Source organism: Podarcis cretensis (assembly GCF_951804945.1).
Source record: "Podarcis cretensis genome assembly, chromosome: Z".
Classification (NCBI taxonomy): Eukaryota; Metazoa; Chordata; class Lepidosauria; order Squamata; family Lacertidae; genus Podarcis; species Podarcis cretensis.
Genome location: NC_137184.1, coordinates 4,218,888 through 4,239,770, shown reverse-complemented (window position 1 = coordinate 4,239,770; position 20,883 = coordinate 4,218,888). Strand labels below are relative to the sequence as shown.

General features: G+C 45.3%; 1 protein-coding gene and 1 long non-coding RNA gene across 2 annotated transcripts in view; one reads left to right on the top strand and one right to left on the bottom strand.

Moving 5' to 3' along the window:
- Positions 1–2,856, top strand: LOC307207981. The gene is made up of 2 exons (XR_013834916.1): positions 1–338; positions 2,562–2,856. It is a non-coding gene; the product is annotated as an uncharacterized lncRNA (long non-coding RNA).
- Positions 2,857–3,587: 731 nt separating this feature from the next.
- COL27A1 (collagen type XXVII alpha 1 chain) overlaps positions 3,588–20,883 on the bottom strand; it is a 256,481-nt gene continuing 239,185 nt past the window's right edge. Inside the window, exons 51-61 of the mRNA XM_079961848.1 lie at positions 20,506–20,568; positions 17,832–17,885; positions 15,945–16,019; positions 14,237–14,299; positions 14,093–14,128; positions 12,431–12,457; positions 11,459–11,524; positions 9,883–10,051; positions 9,317–9,426; positions 6,717–6,923; positions 3,588–4,269 (exon numbers count right to left, since the gene is read on the bottom strand). Of these exons, the coding sequence (XP_079817974.1) occupies positions 4,123–4,269; positions 6,717–6,923; positions 9,317–9,426; positions 9,883–10,051; positions 11,459–11,524; positions 12,431–12,457; positions 14,093–14,128; positions 14,237–14,299; positions 15,945–16,019; positions 17,832–17,885; positions 20,506–20,568 (1,017 nt within the window). The 3' untranslated portion in view covers positions 3,588–4,122. The remainder of the gene's footprint in view (positions 4,270–6,716; positions 6,924–9,316; positions 9,427–9,882; positions 10,052–11,458; positions 11,525–12,430; positions 12,458–14,092; positions 14,129–14,236; positions 14,300–15,944; positions 16,020–17,831; positions 17,886–20,505; positions 20,569–20,883) is intronic.

The following is a 20,883-nucleotide window of genomic DNA, read 5'->3' as shown; positions in this document are numbered from 1 at the left end:
TTAATGGATGGCTAAGCCATAAAAAATGGTTAATCCTATTAATTATGCTGCTCAGCGGCAAAGAAAAGCACTCAACAGATGTGTGTAGTCTCCACCTATGGTACTTTGCTCCACATTTCCAGGACTGAGAGCTGGAATTAAACCAGTTCTGAGCTGGCCAGGCTGATGACAAAGGACCCATGCACTCCCTCCTTAGGTTCCTTTCCCTCACCTTCTCAAGAACCACACAAAAAGCTGCCCCTGCTTTAAATGTTTATTCAAAAGAGAGAGGAAGTGTTGTTCTCATGAAGGTGTACGAGTCCCCTAACAGGGAAGAAATGAGTGTTGGACAAGGATGAGTGAGTATGACAAAAGGGAACTGGGATGGAGAAGGGTCTATGATCATTTCAGGAAGAAGGCCCATTTGGGGTTGAGAGATGGTTTGAGGTAAAAAGGAGAGGGGCAGCCTCAGGCTAGTGGGGGGTACTGGCCCTGAAAACTCTCCCCAGCCTCACTGGCCTTGCCCACCTAGAAGGTGTCCTAGAACTCCCCATGTTTTGGAGTACGTTGTCAATAATATGCAATGATACACAGCTCTACTTCTCCTTTATATCTGTAGGTGAGACACTGGATATGCTGGAACATTATCTTGCCTTGGTATCAGGGGCACTGACTTGCCCCCCACATTGGGGGGGGGTCACACCACATGTCCCCACCAAGTTGTAGAAAGCCAGACTGTGACACAGAGGCATCCCACCCTCGCTGTTCGCATGCCGGGTGGGGAATGGGGAGCACAAAGCTGGGCTCTTGGTTCCTTCTTCCCAAATACCACTGGCAGAGAGGAGGTGGAGCGAGACCACGGGATTATTTTGGGGGGTGGCCCCCTCCTTGAAAATTAGGGGGCTGAAGACCCCTCAGCCCCTACTAACCGATGTGCCTGCTTGGTAATGGATTGGATGAGAGTCAACAGATTGACACACAATTCAAATAAGACTTTAGGCACTGTTAATGGGTGGTTCCCTAGACCGGATGGCTGGGAGATCACCTGCTCTTGATAGGGCTAGAATCCCTCTGAAGGAGCAGGTTCATAGCTTGGGGGTACTCCTGGATCCTTCGCTGTCACTTGAGGGTCAGGCGGCCTCAGGGTGCAGAGTGCCTCCCGTCAGCTTTGGCTGGTGGCCCAGCTACACCCCCATCTGGACAGGGATAGCCTAACTACTGTCATCTTCGCTCTGGTAACCTCTAGGCTAGATGACTGCAATGTGTTGTATGTAGGGCTGCATATGAAGATGGTTCAGAAACTTCAGCAGCCAAGTTGTCCACCAGGACAAGATGTTTTGGGCGCATAATGCCAATCCTGGCCCAACTGCACTCACTGCCACTTAGTTCCCAGGCCCAACTGAAAGTGCTGGTATTGACCTATAAAGCATTAAATGGCTCAGGGTCACAATTACTTCAAGGACCGCCTCTCTCCATAGGAACCTACCCAGACCCTGAGATCTTCCTTTGAAGCCCTTCTTCACGTGCCTCTTCCAAGAGGTTCAGAGGGTGGCAACACAAGAAGGGGCCTTTTCTGCAATGGTTCTGTGTCTGTGAAATGCTCTCCCCAGTGAAGTTCGCCTGGCGCCTTCATTACATACCTTCAGATGCCAGGCAAAAATTTCCCTTTATAACCAGGCATTTGACTGATTAAACAATATATGGCCTTTTAAACTGTGGGGTTATTGTTTTGTTTGTTTTTATGTCATGTATTAATTTAACAAAGAAATAAAGTAACTGAATAATGCCTCCTGCTTCCTGGATGGAAGATACTGAGAGGGTTTGGCTGTGTGAGGAAACTAGCCTACTGTACAAATAAGATTGCCATACATGCAGAATTTCCCAGACATAGCCAGAATATGGCAGTTCGAAACAGTGTCCGGGTGGAAATAGCTGAAAGCTGAAATTTGTTTTTGGTGAGTTTCATTTAAAATAGCTAAAAACTTGATTTGCTCAACAGGTTTGGGGGGGGAAAAAAAAAAAGGTCAATAGCTTTGTGTCCTGATTATGGTAACCCTGGTACAAAGGTAAAATTTGCTTCTGGCCCCACCCATATGAGAGCATGCAGTACTCAGGCAGCAAAAAATCAGAAGGAAAGGATGGAGGCAGTGGCGTAGCGTGGGTTGTCAGCACCTGGGGCAAGGCAAGTAATTTGCACCCCCTAACCCGAGTGAGCCAGGTAGGGGCAGAGAGCTGCGAGTGGGAGCGCCCCCCCAGATGTTGCACCCGGTGTGGCCGGCCCCCCCTGCACCCCCCACGCTATGCCACTGGATGGAGGTATCTGAGGAAGGAGGTGGTAGGGGGAAGGAATCCTGTTGTGTTTTGCCCACTCCCCACAAAAAAAGAGAATACAAACTGATTAAGACTCACATATATTTTACGAAACATGGAAAATAAAAATAAAAATTAAAAAAAAACAGGCACCAAAATGTTCATTACAGTACGGCCCCAACTACATTAATATTACATTCCTTATATAGAATAAAACGATTACCATAATATTAATCCTCCTCTTCTTTTTTAAACTCCAAATTTACATATAGAGTCTAGGTTTCTACAAAACAGAACAACAACAACAATGACAACAACAACAACAACAACCAATACAACAAAAAGAAACACACCCCCAAACAAAACCCATCCAAGACTGAGCAGGTGGAGAAGCGACAAAGTACCCCTGACAACGGTCTTTGGACCTAAACAAGAGGTTCCTGTATTCCCGTTGTTTAAACAAGAGACTTAGGTGTTCAAATCTAGGACTCACCATAGACAGAAGGACTGGAACGGACAACAGACCCAGATTCAGCACAGAAATAAAGTCAAACTGTTTCACTCTCATTTTTCCTCTCACTCTCATCTTGGCTATCTTGCAGCCTAATGCTTTGGTGAGTAACAGTTGTACAGGAACACACACACACACACACTCATGTATGCACACACGCACAGGCACACACTCATACATATATCTATAAGCAGAGAAATGTGTTTTCCATGAGCTCAGTTCTTGCTCTGAAAAACCACCCTCTAAAGTTACACTTTCATTTTAAAACACATCCATGACAAATGACTGGTTAACGAATCCTGGATTTCAAAGAACATACAAAACCCCTGTAGAATATTTAATGCACCTTTAAGTTAAGAAAGATTATTTGCCATTGTTGTGCTGATGGTCACAAAGACCCCCCCTCTTCCCTGCCCTGTGTTGCCCCTGCTCCTCATTCCCAAGGGAAAGCTCCAATGCTGAGGGTCTGGATGGGCCTGTGAGGAGACACTGTAGTAGCACCTCTTAGAACCTTAAATAGTTTTAGTCATATATATAAAACACACTTCTTTTTAAAAAATTAAAGAGCACCAGGTATTTCACAGTGAGAGGTAGAATCAAATTTAACAAACCCATCCCTCTCTCTTTCTCTTTTTCCTGTTTAGCACCAATCTCTTCTCCTTCCTGCCTTCCCTTCTCAAGTCACTTAAAAAGGGCTGTTTTCTTTCCCAAAGGGAAGAAGGATCTTGCTTGCTTTTATTTTTATTTTTGCCTTAAATAAAATATATATCTAGATATATCATTTTCTTCTTCTTCTCTCTCTTTAATATTGCACGTAAGAATGCTTCCTGTTCCGGAACAACAAGCAGACAAATACAAGTTTGCAAACTGTCTCCCCCAGACTCCTTCCTGTCTCCTTTCAAAAAGCCCTGCCTGCTAGCATCACGTCTCTGGACAGCCACGTTTGGTAGTACGGTGGCTTGTCGGGATGATCTGGGTTTCTCTGTGAGATATTGCATACAGTTTCTTTGGCTGAAGGTGTGGCGAGGGAGGTGGGGAATCTTTGGGCGTGGAACTGCTTAGGTCAACTGGCCTCCTGCTTCATCACCTGAAGCTCCACTAATTAAGTTGTGTCTTTGCTGAAGCCACAGCACTCTCCTCCTCTCCCCATCCTGGAGAGCAGCGGTCTGACGGGCCAAGGGTTCCTTATGACTTGGCAGAGTCCAAACGCTAAAGGCCTAGCTCTCAAGGCTGGTAGAGAGGTACAGGGGCGGCCAAGAGGCCCTGCTCAAAGAGACAGCATCTCCAAAATGAATGAGCTTGAAGTGCCACAGAGGCTGCCTTTAGAGGAAGCACATGGGCCCAACCTCGAGGAGGTGCTGCTTCCCTGGCTCGGATGGCGGGAGGTTGTAGATGTTGGTAATTGGCAGCTGTTGCAGGTCTTGTGTCCGGAAGGTAAAGAGTGTCCTGTGCCAGTGTCCATCTTGAATCTAAATGCAAAGAAGGAGGCAGGGAGGGAAGAGAGAGAGAAAGGATAACTTTTCACAACAATGCCAGGTCTCTTTGGTGCAACAGTCCCTTGCATTTCCTCTCCAAGCAATAACACATCATCAGTACATGTGAAAAGTGTGTCTTCCTTCCCACGCAAGCCAGAAAAGTAGAAAAGTAGCATACAAACGAACAGATTATTGATTATTAGCAGTCTTGGTGGCTTTCTCCAAGGCCAAAATGGATAGTAATAATAGCGTGTATCCAACTATGTTCTAAGGGACGCGGGTGGCGCTGTGGGTGAAACCACAGAGCCCAGGACTTGCCAATCAGAAGGTCAGAGGTTTGAATCCCTGCGACAGGGTGAGCTCCCGCTGCTCGGTCCCTGCTCCTGCCAACCTAGCAGTTTGAAAGCACGTCAAAGTGCAAGTAGATAAATAGGTACCGCTCCGGCGGGAAGGTAAATGGCATTTCTGCGTGCTGCTCTGGTTCTCCAGAAGCGGCTTAGTCATGCTGGCCACATGACTTGGAAGCTGTACGCTGGCTCCCTCGGCCAATAAAACGAGATGAACGCCACAACCCCAGAGTCGGCCACAACTGGACCTAATGGTCAGGGGTCCCTTTACCTTTTAAACTATGTTCTACTCAGACCCATTGGCATTAATGAACCGATGTAAATCATGTCCATCACTTTCAACGAGTAGGACTAACATTGGATGCAACCCAAACAACACTAACACTAATCTCTACATTTTTATGCCAATATTTTGCCAAGGAGGTCACAGCTGTACATGGTTGTGCTCACCCACCCACCCTGCATTTTATCTCCCCCAACAATCCTGTGAAATAGGTTTGGGCTGAGTGTGTGGCTGGCCCAATAAGCTTTATGGCTGAGCAGGGATTTCAACTGCATCCTCCCTTGTCCTTACAAAACTCTGCAACCACTATATCACATTGGTTCTCTCTTGACATGGTATTGTGATCAGTGTCAGCACTGGGGAAAGGCAGGTTTAACCCTCCTCTCCTGTGCCACCCAAATCACCCTTCCTTCAATAACAATGCTATTAGCGTCTCAAGGAGGAGAATGTTGCTACAGTGAACTGTATTCCTCCTCTACCAAGGCAATAATAATAATAATAATAATAATAATAATAATAATAATAACAACAACAACAACAACAACAATAATAACAATAATAACAATAATAATAATAATAATAAATAATAATAATAATAATAAAATTTTAAAAAATTTATATCTCGCCCTCCCCAGCTGAAGCCGGGCTCAGAGCGGCTAACAACAATAAAATAATACAGCATTCTAAAATCAATTCATTATAAAATCAGTTCAAATCAAATTAATGGCAACCATTGGGCTAGAGTTCTGTGAGGATTACCAAAGGCTAATAAGTACTTCAATGAAATTATGCAAACAGTGAAAACAGCACAGGAAGAAAGGGTTGAACACTCTTTCCCCAAATCCTGATGCCACTGATCTGATCAGAATTGGAATCCCCACCACCCAGATAATTTAATGAAAAATAAAGTGGGGTGAGTGTTCTAAGCCACGTGCCTGAGGCCACTTTAGCCTTTGCAGCACCTGTGACCCTCCAGATACTCTTGGACAACAACTCCCATAAGTCCTAGGGATTCTGGGAGTCAGTTGGATTCCAATTAACCTCTGATGGGTCACAGGTTCCCCCAAGCCTACTTTAGATTCGCATTTGAGAAGCTTTCAGTTCATGCAAAATGGCAGCAGGTGGCGCTGCTGCTTTGCAGAACTACCTAGCCCTCTGGCTGACAAAGTATCACCAGACTGTAAAGCTGCAAAATAGGGAAGGTCCCCTAAAAATAAGCCGCAAAAAAGTGTTAAAGGTGGGCCCATTTGTCCCGTGATTTCTAGCTGCGGGTCTGATAGCTTTTGGCTTTGTCCTGCAGCTTTCCCTTAAGAAATCCACTGATTACTGCTGATTCAGAACAAATGTCAACCCACAGAAAATCCAACTGAATTTTGTTTATTTCATTTATTACATTTGTATACCACTTTTCATCTGAAGATCTCAGGGCAGTTTGCAGCATAAAAATATAAGATTGAAAACACAAAATGCATAATAAAAACAAAAGCACAAACCAATACTCCCCCCCCCCAACTCATTTAAAAGGGTATAGTATGTTAATCAGCCAAAGGCTAGGTTGAAGAGGTTTTTGCCTAGCACTTAAAGTTGAATTATGAAGGTGCCAGCCGAACCTCCCTGGGGAAAGCATTCCACAACTGGGGAGCCACTACAGAAAAGGCCCCGTTCTCGTGTTGTTCCAATTTAGCAGTAAAAAGTGGTTTTTTCTGGGGAAAGTGTTGAGACAAAATCAACAACTCCCACCTCTGGCTTTGCAGATCCTCTTTCTAGCCCTCCTGTGGTGCTTCACTGGCAATTTGGAAGGTTTTGCATACCTTGCAGTCGTTCACCACAACCTCAGGTGTGAACTGCCCTCCAGCTTCAAAGATCTGTCCATTCCAGGCCTTGAAATGCACAGCTTTCCTTGATGGCCCTTCCTGCCACACGGAGGTGTTCAGGCAGTGGATGGTGATGTTCTGGATGACTTCGGTGCTCAGGAGGTGCAGGAAATTCAGCTGCACTCTTCCGATGTCAAAGTCAAGCTGGAACAAGGGGAGAATGGGAGGTTGCGGTGAAGACGGGGACTCCAGCTTGGTTTCATTCATCCAACATGTCCAAGACCTCTGACAGCATGAAGGGTGCCCTGATCCCCCAGGAAACAAAGAAGGAGCTGGAATTCTCATCAACCTCAAGCACACACATAAAACCAGCCTCTGCTTGCTGGGTGCCTTCTAAGGTGTTCTGGACAACAACTCCCAACTGTGTTGGCTGCAGCTGAGAGGAATTCTAGTCCAGAACATCTGGTGGTCACCTGGTAGGTGACGGCTGAGCAGGGCCAGCCCAAGATGTTTTGCCACTTGAAGCAAAACAGAAAATGATGCTTTCTCCTCCTCCTCCACTGTCTGAGATGAGCAGAAGCGGCCTGGGGGAAAGGTAGCAGGAGAGGAGAAGGCAGTGGCAGGTGGGCGGTGGCAGGAGCTCGTCCTACACTCAAGTAGGACCCGACTGGCATGTTCTCTCCCTCCTGGTCGTTCGTTCGGGAGCTTCAAAAGCTTTCTTCAGCCCAAACATCACAGCGACCGATGCCAACAGACACCGGCACACTTAGGGATCCGCAGAATTTGCACAGTTGCGTAACATACCTCAGCAACTCAGCATTTTGGCTAATCTACTTTATTTACATATAAACACACATACGAAGCACTGCAACATAGCTCCCTCTCTCTCAAGCATCAGACAGCAAAGAGAAAAAGAACAAATGACAATAGTCCCACTTCACGGAACACAGTAACACAAACATCCTGTGTCCGTCACATCTCACTCTGTGGAGTCAAAACCTATACCGTCATGTGATAGACAAAAATACCATGACTGCAATCATGGTGGAGGCAGTGGCAGGCAGCAAGTGCAGGAGGCAGTGAGCAGTGTGCTCCCGGGCCCCCTAGATCTGTAACCCCTTCCAGCTGTCTCCAGCCTGCTGCCCGAGATGACTGCCTCACCAAGCCTCGTGGGAGAAGTTGGCCATGCAGCTGGCATAAAGCACAAATGAATAAGCTGTGATCACACACACATACAAGCAATCTGTGCATATGTGCTTGGGAATCCCGACTGAGTCAACACAGATGTCGTTATCCGCCTTGAAAAGCAGATATAATATTCTGAAAGTAATTGATATATTAACCTGGCGCGGTTGTACATGCAATAGCCCTGCCACAACACCCTCTTTAAATATCTGGTGGATTAGCTACTGGTATTGCATTTCTGGTGGGGTACTTGGTCTATGCATGTAATGGCACAGGACCTCAGCCACTGCAGGATCTACCTATGTTTTTCATTAGAACTCCAAAGTTTACCAACCTGAGCCAGGTGTGAAACAGCAGCTGTTGCTCATGCGTTTCAAAACAAGGGGGAGGGTGCATCCTAACACATGTGCAGTCCAGCAATTTCTTTTCAATTCTGGTACTTGCATCTCTTTCTGAGCTTGCACCTCTTTCATATGCAACTCCACGCCTTGTGGCGCTGTGGTCTAAACCACTGAGCCTCTTGGGCTTGCCGATCAGAAGGTCGGCGGTTCGAATCCCTGCAACGGGGTGAGCTCCTGTTGCTCTGTCCCAGCTCCTGCCCACCTAGCAGTTTGAAAGTATGCCAAAAAGTGAAAGTAGATAAATAGGTACCGCTCCGGCGGGAAGGTAAACGGTGTTTCCGTGCGCTGCTCTGGTTTCGCCAGAAGTGGCTTAGTCATGCTGGCCACATGACCCGGAAAAACTGTCTGCGAACAAACGCTGGCTCCCTTGGCCTGTAAAGCTAGAGGAGCGCTGCAACCCCAGAGTCGTCCGCGACTGGACTTAACTGTCAGGGGTCCTTTACCTTTACCTTTTTTTAGTGATGCCATCATGGTTGGACTTGGGGGCAGATGTCCAGGGACTCTGCTCATCACAATGGGTAGAAAGGTCCCCAAACACAGCAGGGCTAGATTGTAATCTTTTTAAGTAATTCACGTTGCCATCTAAAGAGTGCCCCACCCTGCAATGCATATTAATTTATTCTGGCTTTTAAGCTTGGTTCTTATGTTGCTTTGGGACACTTTTGTGACAAAAACGACTAATAATGCAACAACAACGTAATAATATAGTAATAATAGTAATAGTAGTACTAATAGTTATAAGAAGTTTAGTATCTACCATTACCTATTTATTTCTTTTCAAAAATACTTACATACTTACATACTGCTTAATCAAACATGTCTCTAAACTACTTACACGAAATATTATAAAATATTAGAGAGAAAACAGCAATAAAGTCTAACCTAAAAAAGCATATTGCCTGTCGCTACACAATTAAGAGCCAGAGAGAGCCCATAAATTTGCTGCAAACCGCACAGCAATCCACCAGTGTATCCAGACCTATTTTTGGTCCACGGATGCCTCAAGCATACCTTTGAGGCAGTGATGGGGCTGAGGCAAGTCTGTCCCCCTTGGGTGAAGTTACAGGTGACTTGAATACTATCTGAAGAACAGCCCAGATTTGGGTCGATCCAGTACGTTCCTGAAGGAGAGAAGGGACTTAGCATTATTTATTTTTTAGGAAGACTTTATGCACCACTTAATCCAAAAAACCTAGCAATAAAAACAGATATACAAAACAAAGGTATGTAATAAAATTACACCTATGGGTAATTGCATGCCTAAATACTCTGTTTTGTTTTAAAAGCAGGCATTGGAAACAGTACAAATGAAAGGGCCTGCCACCCAAAGATGCAGCAGGTGAAAGCCATTTACCTGCGACACCTTTGCTTCCTGATGTAAGAACCTTCAATGCAAAATGCAAAGCACAGGTGCACTCTCTCTCTCTCTCTCTCTCTCTCTCTCTCTCTCTCTCTCTCTCTCTCTTTCTCTCTCTCTCTCTCTCTCTCTCTCTCTCTCTCTCTCTCACACACACACACACACACACACACACCATGATGCACTGTGGTGGATGCTGGCCATGTGGATTAACACCTACCATCCTGCATCTTCTGTTCACAGTTCATGAGATCTCTACAGATGCGCGCAGGGTTCTCCTTGGTTCCAAGGGGTCTCTTGATGCTCTGGATGAGGGTGCTGAGGTAGTGCAGAGTCTTAAAGATCTCCCCTCCCTGGTCCATCACTGGAAGGTCTGAATGTTGATAGCTCTGGAGAGGAGGAGGGTGGGGAAGAGGAACGCAAGGGAAAGTAAGGGCCTCTCCAGGCATCTTTGATGTGCATTCATGATGACTGGATTCATGATGCTTTTGCAAAGACTCCAGGGCAGATTATTTGCTTTGCTTCCAATCTGAGCGTGTCCCATAGCTTCCTGCTGAAATCCTGTGGCTTTTCATTCCACTGATATTCCCGGGTTTGGTGGCTGCTTTAGGGCAGCAGTTCTCAACCTGTGGGTCCCCAGATGTTGTTGGACTACAACGCGCATCATCCCTGAGCTCTGGCCTTGCTAGCTAGGGGTGATGGGAGTTGCAGTTCAGTAACATCTGGGAACCCACAGGTTGAGAAAGGCTGCTTTAGGGCAAGAGTGCCCCTCCACGTGGCAATAGTGCAACAATGTTTGGGAAGCATCACAGAAGAACTAATGAAGTGGAATGATTTGTGGACAGAGCAGTATAAATCTACCACTAATGCTCTGTTATTATGTAAATTAGGTACCCTCAACCTTTTCAGATCCAGGACCCAATTTTAAGCCAAACATGCATTTGGGGGCCCATCTCTTAATCATTTTACTATATATTTGCATGGTGGTTGTGCTCCTGTTGCAACCCACCTTGGGCCAGGTCTTGACCCACTAGCGGATCCTGTTCCACCAGTTGAAGACCCAGCAGGGCAAATTACATGTTGCAGAACACACCCACAAAAGCCCCCACTCAGTCTGGAAGGCCCCTAAGCAAGTGATGGGTTGCTGCTAGAAGGTTTAGCCTAGAAAGAGATTATTACAGGGAGGTGTTTGAAGGACTGTACAAAGAAAATGGACTTTTGTGAGGAAAAATTTGAATGTAAGGAATTATGTTATGCTACAAACATTATCTGGGATGAAAATAGTTAACTGTGTGATGAACACAGGGTAGGAGTGGAGGAACCCTGGTCCTTTTAAACTCCTAATACCAGAGGAGCTGCAATGTATGAGGGTTCAGGAGGCAGGTCTACCAAGAAGCAAGTAGACTGTTTTAACAGTTCCAAAAGAGCTGTTTAGGCTACATCAGCCTTTGCCCATCAGGTGCCCTCCAGATGTTTTCAACAACCGCTCACATGACCCCCCAGACTGGCAGAGTTTTTCAGTTATAGCAGTTAACAGGAGAGCCCATACTTTCTATAAGGTAAGGAGAATTGTTGTTGAATAACCTACCTGCAAGTTTGTACTATATCTTAATGAGAATATATTACTTTATGTATAGTTGGACTGGTGCATCACTAGGATATCTATTTATTTTTTTTACAACCTGTTTATATATTTTCTAAAACAAACAAACAAGTAAAGATTGCATCCAACTAAGTTCTACTTAGTGTGGGCCCTCAGCCTTTCTGAAAGGATTTATGAGCTTCCTATGACATACCTCAGACTTGAACACAGTGCTGGAACTCATCACTGTTTGGAAAGCTGCACCAAACCCATCTTGCTGCTGGGGAGAAACACAGGAAGAAGACATGGTAGAGTTGAAGGTGAAAGATGGACCAGGAATTAGCTCTGCCTCCTGAGGTGCCTCAGATTTGGGACTAAGGGTCTAACTGTACAGGCCATTCATGCTACCCTTGCTGTTTTTCAGTGCCAATTGCTGTGCCTGTTGGATTTCAGAGATTAAAGCTGGGGAGGCACAGTTCAAACCTGCCTTTCCAGCATGCTGTGCTCTTGATAACAACCCACACATTCACACACCAAGCTGGTGCTAGGGATGGGAGATAAATAATTTGATTTTATTTGCGTTTTAATAAGTAGCTGCCCAGTCTGCATTTTCTGACCCAGTACACAAACCGAAACACATTGTCCTTCAAGACTGACACTTCTCTAAATGTTTTGATGCAGTTCCTCAAACAATGTTTACAACACATGAAAGCAAATATATTCGTGAAAATACGCAAAAATGCATTGTGTTAGGGGGAAACAGCTTGCAAAAATGCCTTTATTGGAGAAATTTGCACTAAGATTTGGACAAGTTTTCCTGAGGATTTTTAAGTATTTTCTTTTTACAAATCGCTGTGGAAATGTTGAGAACTGAATTTAAGACCTACTGTACAAAGGTAAAATTTACATTCATTGTTCTGTCCATTTTTGCCTCTGGTCTCACCTACTACTGGCATGTAGCCCTCAAGTGGTTTGCCTAGAAGGTAATGTGGCCCTTTGGCTGAAAAATATCTCTAATCTCTGCTCTAAGGGAGGGTGGTGCCTGCAACACGGGACAACATTTTAAAACAAAATAAAAATCTGGTGACCTAGTCATATGTATAGTTTTCCAAGAGCCGATACAATTTCTTTCAGTGGTGTCCCAAAACACACGAAATCACAAGCAGAATGAAATTTCAGAACTTACCAATGTAGCCAGCATTACTGGGGGACCCTACAAAGAGACAAAATGATGTGTCATTTGCACCAAGCATGTCCCTTTTGACATTGCCCTTATTTACCATTTTTAGTAAATAATTTAATGCACTGAAAATGGGGACTGGTTGACCTACTTCTTTGTTTTCTCTGTGGTCAATTCAATATGCACACACCCACTTCCAAAATACCCCCAATTTCTACAGTAAGAATTTGCAGATTTGAAGTTCAGGTATGCTTTGCAAATCAATCCAATTTTCTTCTACACCCACAACCACCCAACCACCCAATAACATACCTGTTGTTTACACCCCTTATTTGTGGTTTCATATAATTTTGAATTTTTAATGTCATTTTGTGGCAGGAGAAGTATATGCAAGAAGGGAGACATCCATTCCCCCTGCCCCCAAATGTCAGTCCTCTTTGCTCTTTCTCTAGCTTCAAGCATATAACTTCTTATGCATCCATTTCCCCCACAGGTTATACAGTAAGCACACGATTTATGAGGAGGATGCTTTCCGGGGATTGCACCTAAAGCCAAAATTGCTTATAGTCAAAACTCATTGGGTTCAATGGTGGGTGGGATCGCTCAGGCATCTTAAAGCAACATAGCAAATGCAACAACAATCAACTCAACAAAAAACTTTAAATTACTGGGTCAATAAGTTTTAGCCCGGTTCCAAAATAACCTTGGTGCCAGCCATGCCTGTGAGAGGAGGGCATTCTACAGATGGGGTACCACCACAGAGTTACACCACAGCATATATAAAGGATCTTCACTGGCTCCCAGTATGCTTCCGAGCACAATTCAAAGTGTCTGTACTGACCTTTAAAGTCCTTAGCAGCCTCGGCCCAGTATACCTGAAGGAGCGTCTCCACCCCCATTGTTTAGCCCAAACACTGAGCTCCTCCAACATTTTACTACAGTGGTATCTCGGGTTAAGAACTTAATTCGTTCCGGAGGTCCGTTCTTAACCTGAACTACCACTTTAGCTAATGGGGCCTCCCGCTGCTGCTGCTGCTGCTCCGCTGCGGCACGATTTCTGTTCTCATCCGGAAGCAAAGTTCTTAACCCGAGGTACTATTTCTGGGAGTCTGTAACCTGAAGCGTATGTAACCTGAAGTGTATGTAACCTGAGGTACCACTGTATTTCTTTGTGCTGAAAGCCACCCAGAGTGGCTAGGGAAACTTAGCCAGATGGGCTGGGTATAAATAAAATAATACTAATACTAATAATAATGATGGTGATGGTGATCTTCTCCTAGTGATGGAATATTGAGAACAGAGTCTTCTGAAGTTCTTAAGGTACTGGTACTGGCAGTATAGGGAGCGGTAAATAGGCTTTAGGTACAGTATTTGGGTTCCAAGAAAGTGCGGTGCAGGTTGGTGACTGAATGCTCCACTACTCAAATGCAAATTCCCTACGCATGTCAGGGAGAAGGCAAGACTAGAATCCGGGTCCGTGATATGCCAGATTTTTCCCCCCTTTTAATGTGGAGGGATTTCTCTTTGTTATGGAGGAGCTTCCAATCACGTGAACCTGCATGCCTGCAGTCTTTACAGCCCAGATAGAGTTTGAGCTTCTTAGTGAGTAGCAGGTCACAGTGATAGGGAAATACAAAATGAAGTATAGACAATTTTCTAAACACATACCGGAGGTCCAGGGGGTCCTTGAGGTCCTTGGGAACCCTAGGAAGCAATGTAGATACATGTCATGTTTGCTTGTTCTACTTCAAAGAGGCTTGCATAGTTTTGATGGAAGCAGCTATCTTGCTAGAATTGCTCTGCCATACTCACCTTAGCACCCTGCAATCCCTGAAACACAAAAAAAGAAAGGAAGAGGGTGTGACTATGGGTCATTCATGGAAGATGCTTGGTGGTGGTTGAGATGTACTGGCGAATGTGAGAAAATGTTGTATGTTTGAAATCTGATCATGCACCAAAGTACCTGTCTGATGTTAAGATTTACTTTTAGTATTTTTCTGTTTTGCGTTTTGTTTTTGCTGGCCTTCAGATATCTTAAGAATTGCTGGTAAATGTCAACACACCCCAATTTTTTTGACATTTAGCACTACACACAGTATCCATACCTCTCTATGGAAAACGAGTTACTAGACTTTGAAAATTGGATGGGCATCTGATGTTCTAGCAAGTAGACACAAATGTGAAGTCACTTGGGGTTTAATGGCTTTGAGCTTTAAGTTTGCTTCATGTGACACCAGCCATTTGGTCATACCGACTCCTCTGATCTCTGGGAGCTCACTAAGTCTGCCTGCAAACAACTCTCCTTTATCACCCCTCAGTCTCTGAAATTTTACCTCTCACCCTCTGCAGTTTATTTCAGTATTCGTTAGGGATGTTGTTAAGTTTCTTTATGGCCACCAAACTGCAAACTTTTCATATGAAAGAACCAAAAGGAAGTAGCTATTAGCACATTGTTAAGTGTGGCTTCCATTTTAGTTTAACCATAGTTTAGTGCTATGTCTAAACTGCCTAAACTGCAGTTAATCTTTACATTGCGATAAGACAGTTTCACAATCCAGTTGAAGCTGGCTTGTTTCAGACAAACCATAGTTAGGTTAAACAAATCCCAGTTTGCCTGTCCAGACAACTGAAGAATTCATAGTTATGTTACAAAGGATACCAAATTTTGGTACATAGCAACGTACGTAGTGGGAATGTCCACAAACAGAACAATTTTGGCATGAAGTTTTATCTCCATATCTCAGGACAATCCCAGCAACCCCAGCATTTAGCTTTATTTCATTTACATACTTCAGATATGGACCAATTAAGAAGTAAGGAATTGATAACATATTTATCAACTGCAGTTAGAAGGGTAATAGCCAGAACTTAAGAGAATCTTGCAATTAATAAATATTGATCACTAGTATAATATAGTCTGGCAAAGAGACTTAACGGAAAAGCTGTTGCAAAAACTGAAGGTGGCAATGGAAGAGAAAAAACAAAATATTTTTTACACTGTATGGTGTGATTTTATTTAATGAAACAATGAAACAACACATGGAAGAGAAATACCTACAGCAAACATATGATGTGGATAAGCAGGCACTATTCATTAGCTCACTACTAGTAGTCTGTGTTTCCCAAGTTGATTTATTCAAGAATTCATTTTACTGGTTTACTATAATAGCCTCATTATTGTGCACTGTAGAATGATATGTTTAGTATTTTACTCCCTAATAACCCCCCCTTTTTTTGTTAGTCAGGTCATGTTTTATGATTTATGTCTGGACAACTTTGTAACAAGAAAACAACAACAACAAACAAGCCAAGGGTAACAAAATAAGGAAGTTAAAGCTTCAGGCTCCTCCTCACAGATTTATCATGACACAGCCATGATTTCCCTTCTGGCTTATTTTTTTATAGCCAAAAGCTTATGGAGGAGGCTGAAATCTGCTGTGGAGGACCAGCAGGTAGGAGGGGAGAGGTTCACCATTTGTCCCCCACCTTGGAAACTGCCACATCAAATGTTTATAATTACCTGGTTCTGAACATAGCCATAACAGAGCAAAGGACTCACCGTTTCACCATGACTGCCTTTGTCTCCTTTGGGGCCCTATATGGACATGGAGGAAAACACATAGATGTGCATGACATACTGAAATCCAAAACATCCATGTGCAGTGGTGCCTCGCAAGACGAAAAGAATCCGTTCCGCGAGTCTCTTCGTCTTGCGGTTTTTTCGTCTTGCGAAGCAACCCTATTAGCAGCTTAGTGGATTAGTGCTATTAGCGGCTTAGTGGCTATTAGCGGCTTAGCGGCTTAGCAAAAGGGGGGGGGGAGCGAAAAAAATCGCAAGACTCGCAAGACGTTTTCATCTTGCGAAGCAAGCCCATAGAGAAATTTGTCTTGCGAAGCGCCTCAAAAAACGGAAAACCCTTTTGTCTAGTGGGTTTTTCGTCTTGCGGGGCACCACTGTGTTCAGATATATTATTTATTTTATTTATTGCACGGCTAAACTCCCCAGTAAACTGTTGCCTGACTGCCTAGTGTGGCTTGACTATTCAGCCGCTTTGCCTCTGCTTTGTGGCTGATTCACACATGAATGTGCCACTTGTCAAGCTCCATGCATAGGGAAAATTAGTGCATCCGGTTCCAGCTTAGCTTTCTCTACTCCTTAAGACATTTTCTACATGCAGGTTTTATGCACAGAGGGAGAATCTGCACATTGTTTACTACAGGCAAAGGAGCATACATTTAAATTTGCAGTTCTGAATTCTGGTGCTTAAAAATAAATAAGCACCAGAATTCAGAACTGAATTCAAAATTTGTCAAAGACAAATTTTGCGCCATGTGGGCACACTCCACATTTCATCTGAGTAGCAAAAGCTTACAGTGTCAGGGGTGGCAAATCCTCCCCCCCTGTATTACACCTGCAAGGTACGGCAAATAACAGCTCTGAGGGATGGCAGAATTGCATGGAAGGTTGATCCCCATCCCTCCCCCAACATAACAATCCCAATCCAAAAAACCATAGTGAGGGAGATCTAAATCATGGATCTCCTGTATCCACATCTGCTTTGGTCCTGAGTGACAGGAACTCACGGCCAACACCGTGACAACACTTTCAACTCACGGCCAGTTGAAAGTGTTGGCAATGGTGGCACTTGGAATCGTAGAATAAGAAGGGATCCCAAGGATCATCTAGTCCAACCCCCTGCAATGCAGAAATCTCAATACGCGGTCCCCCATCCAATTTGAATCCATACTGTACCCTGCTTAGCTTTGCAAATGTGCTATCAGTCTAAGGTTCTCAGGGAAGCCACCCTGAAAGTGGAGAAGGCACAGAGTCCCCAGGGCTTTGGATCTGGAGGAGGAGCAGGCCCATGCAAAGCAGAGGATAAGCAGACCAGGAAGTTGGACATGCAGCAAAAGGGCTTTAAATCCAGTGGTGACTGGTGGCCAATGGGTCCAGTAGGGCAGAAGGCAGGGTGACCAAGAGCAGGTGGAGCTGGAGCCAATGTGAGGCAGAATCAACTCATTCTACTGTTGGCCCCACCCTCCTCCTTGCTGAGTTGTACAAGGGCAACACTGAGGCTAAGGAGGACAAGGAGGAGACTGATAATGCTGCCCCCGGGACAGATTGCAAGTAGAAGGACAAGTGGTGAGGGGGATTGGTGGAAGGCAGTCTCACTCACCCTAATGGACCAGCCCTCAGTGTTAAAACCTGGGTCTCATGGAGCTCAACATTTCCAGAGTTAAGCTACCCAATGGGAATCAGGAAGGGAACCAAGGTAGTGTTGTGCCACCAAAACTGAACCCAGCAATGCATATTCCCTGAAAGTTGGGAGCGACTGATGTAGAGAACCCCCACACTTATTCCAGTATTTACAACCCAAGTCAGAATGAGCAGGAGACAGACACTTACAGGGCTTCCTGTTGGACCCCTAATCCCAAGTGGGCCAATAACGCCTTCTTTCCCCTACAGAGAACAAGAAAGGTTGGTAAATTTATTAAACTACCAGAACTTCCTAAGTACTAACAGTCCTAACAGACCTTTCTTTGCCTTTCTGTGCTTCCCATTCACACCATAACCCACCTCCATTTTAAAGAGTGATTCCATCAGCTTCAGCTGGTGGCTCAGCTGCACCCCTGTGTGGACATGGATAGCCTGACTTCTGTCATCTGTGCTCTAGTCACCTCTAGTTTAGATTACTGCAAAACATTATACAAGGGGCTGCCTCTGAAGAAAGTTCAGAAACTTCAGTTGGTGTAGAATTCGGCAGCCAAGCCACACACCAGGGCAGAATGGTCTAAACATATAACACAAATTCTGCCCTGACTGCACTGGCTGCCAATTAGTTTCTCTGCCCAATTCAAAGTGCTGGTTCTGACTTATAAAGCCTTAAATGGCTCAGGACTGCAATACCTCAAGAACCGCCTCCTTCCATATGAACCTACCCGGACCCTGAGGTCATCTTCTGAGGCCCTTCTTTGTGTGCCTCCTCCACAAGAGGTCCAGAGGGTGGCAACATGAGAACAGGGCCTTCTCTGCAGTGGCTCTCCAGGAATGCTCACCTGGCACTTAAAGATTTATGTAACATCCCTCTGCTACCAGGCCTTTGTCTATTAAACAATCTATGTAAGGCCTTTAAAACTTGGGGGTGGGGGGAGGGGTATTGTTTGGTTTGATACTATGGCATGTCTTTTTGTATTCTTATATTGTAAAGGCTCTGTGGTCCTTGGATGAAAGGCGGTATAGAAATTTAATAATGATGATGGTGATGATGACGATGGTGATGTTAATAGATAGGTTAAGACAAGGCCAAGTAGAAGGAGCGATATACCAGAGACAGGCTGGACTGCACTGTTTTGTAGAGTGCCCAGTTTAGTTATGGATAGTGGTGGCAGAGCAACTTGGCCACAGACCAAAGAGAAAAGGTTGCAGATATAAAAATGTGCAGGTCCACGTTATCTGGTACAGTCATGCTGTGGGGGGGGGGAGGCAGAGGTGCCTGGGGTCCGTTAGGACCTGTGGGGGGGGGGAAGCAGGGAGGCCAATGGCAGGAAGAACCAGAGCCAATGACAGGTGGAGCCAACTCATTCTAGCTTTGTCCCTATTGTCCTTCCTGCTGAGTTCTACAAGTAGGACAACACAGAGACTAAGGAGGAGGGACCTGACAGGCAGTGCCACTCTCTGGACTGAATAGGAATATGAAGGCAGGCAGGTGGAAGCTGCCTGAGGGCAGGCTGAGGTGGTGGGGCAATTCCCCATGTGTCCTATTGGCCAGGCTCTATGGAATAGGAGAATACAGCCATAGAATCATAGCATCATAGAACTGCAGAGCTGGGAGGCACACTGAAGGTCATCTAGTCCAACTCCCTGCAATGCAGGAATCTCAACTGGATCATACATGACAGACAGCCATCCAACTTCTGCTTAAAAACCTCCAAGGAGAGTCTGCCAACTCCCAAGGGAGACTGTTTCACAGTCAAACAGCTCAGGAAATGGCATGGAGTGGAAAGGATCAGGCTCAAACCACTGCAGTTAAGCAGGTGCAGCCCCTAGGTAAAGGTAAAGGGACCCCTGACCATTAGGTCCAGTCGTGGCCGACTTGGGGGTTGCGGCACTCATCTCGCTTTATTGGCCGAGGGAGCCGGCGTACAGCTTCTGGGTCATGTGACCAGCATGACTAAGCCGCTTCTGGCGAACCAGAGCATGACTAAGCCGCTTCTGGCGAACCCCGTCGCAGGGATTCAAACCGCCGACCTTCTGATCGGCAAGTCCTAGGCTCTGTAGTTTAACCCACAGCGCCACCCGCGTCCCCAGGTGCAGCCCCTACCTGGAAGTAAACCCCATGGAACTCAGTGAGGCTTATTACTGAGTAGCATGTATGGGACTGCACTGTCAATTAGTTTAGATCCACACTAAGTCGGGCTTGGATCCACTGACATCCATGGCACGGCACAGATCCAACTCAAAGCATTTCCCCTGCCCGCCATTGTCCTCTTGGACTGCTACTTCACCACAGCCTCTGTGGGTGGGTTCTAGGATGTCCCACCCACAAACGTGATCACAAACTTGTCTTCATAGCCAAAAGTGCCTTGTGTATAACAAGTTGTGGGTAAAAACTGGGTCCTTAGTTCCTCCATCTGCAGCCCCTGCTTGGATGGAAGTACCTCGAATGGGGTTGGTGCCTTTATCCCATGGTGGGACAAATCTGGCCAACTCAGACTTAAATCTCCACTGAACTTCCAGTGGTGGCAGGTGGTGCTCTTGTCTCCTCCCATCAGGGGAGGATGACAAGGATGTTCTTTGTCATCACAGAACATTTGTTTGTTCTAAACTGCATGGCATTAGCAGGATGTGCAAAGAGGAAGACATATGCACACACACACACAGTTTCACAGAGAAAGCAGCTACAGAAGGGAGCTCCTCACTTGGACAGCTTCCATGCTGTAGCTTCTGCAACATGCCAGTTAATCCAGCACTGGTGCTTAATTACTATTCCAGCTGTTGCTGTCTGCTGCTTAGAAGATACCCCTAAGGAAGAGATGAGGATGCAATGGTTGATGAAGGGAATAAGATTTCTGCAACTTACCATGAAGCCCTGAGGACCCTTGGGGCCCTGGATTCCTTTGAACCCGGTATCTCCAGGAGGTCCCTGTGGGTATAAAAGATGGGTGTGGATTCCAGAAGGAACTTGGGTAGGCACATATGTGTTGTTCGAAAACAGGATGTGCACCCCCCCCCCAATAATATAAAAGAAGACATGGATTTGCATAAAATCTGCATATTTTAAGTACATAAGAAGAGCCTGCTGGTCAATTGTTCATCCAATTCAACATCTTCTTCTCACAGTACGTGCATAAAGCTCAAAACAGGTTAGTGCCCTAGCACTTGAAGCATCACCAAGTGTTATGGTCTGCAAGAGACACCCTGACCTGTGGTGCCCTTGGGGAATATGGCTTTGGGAAGT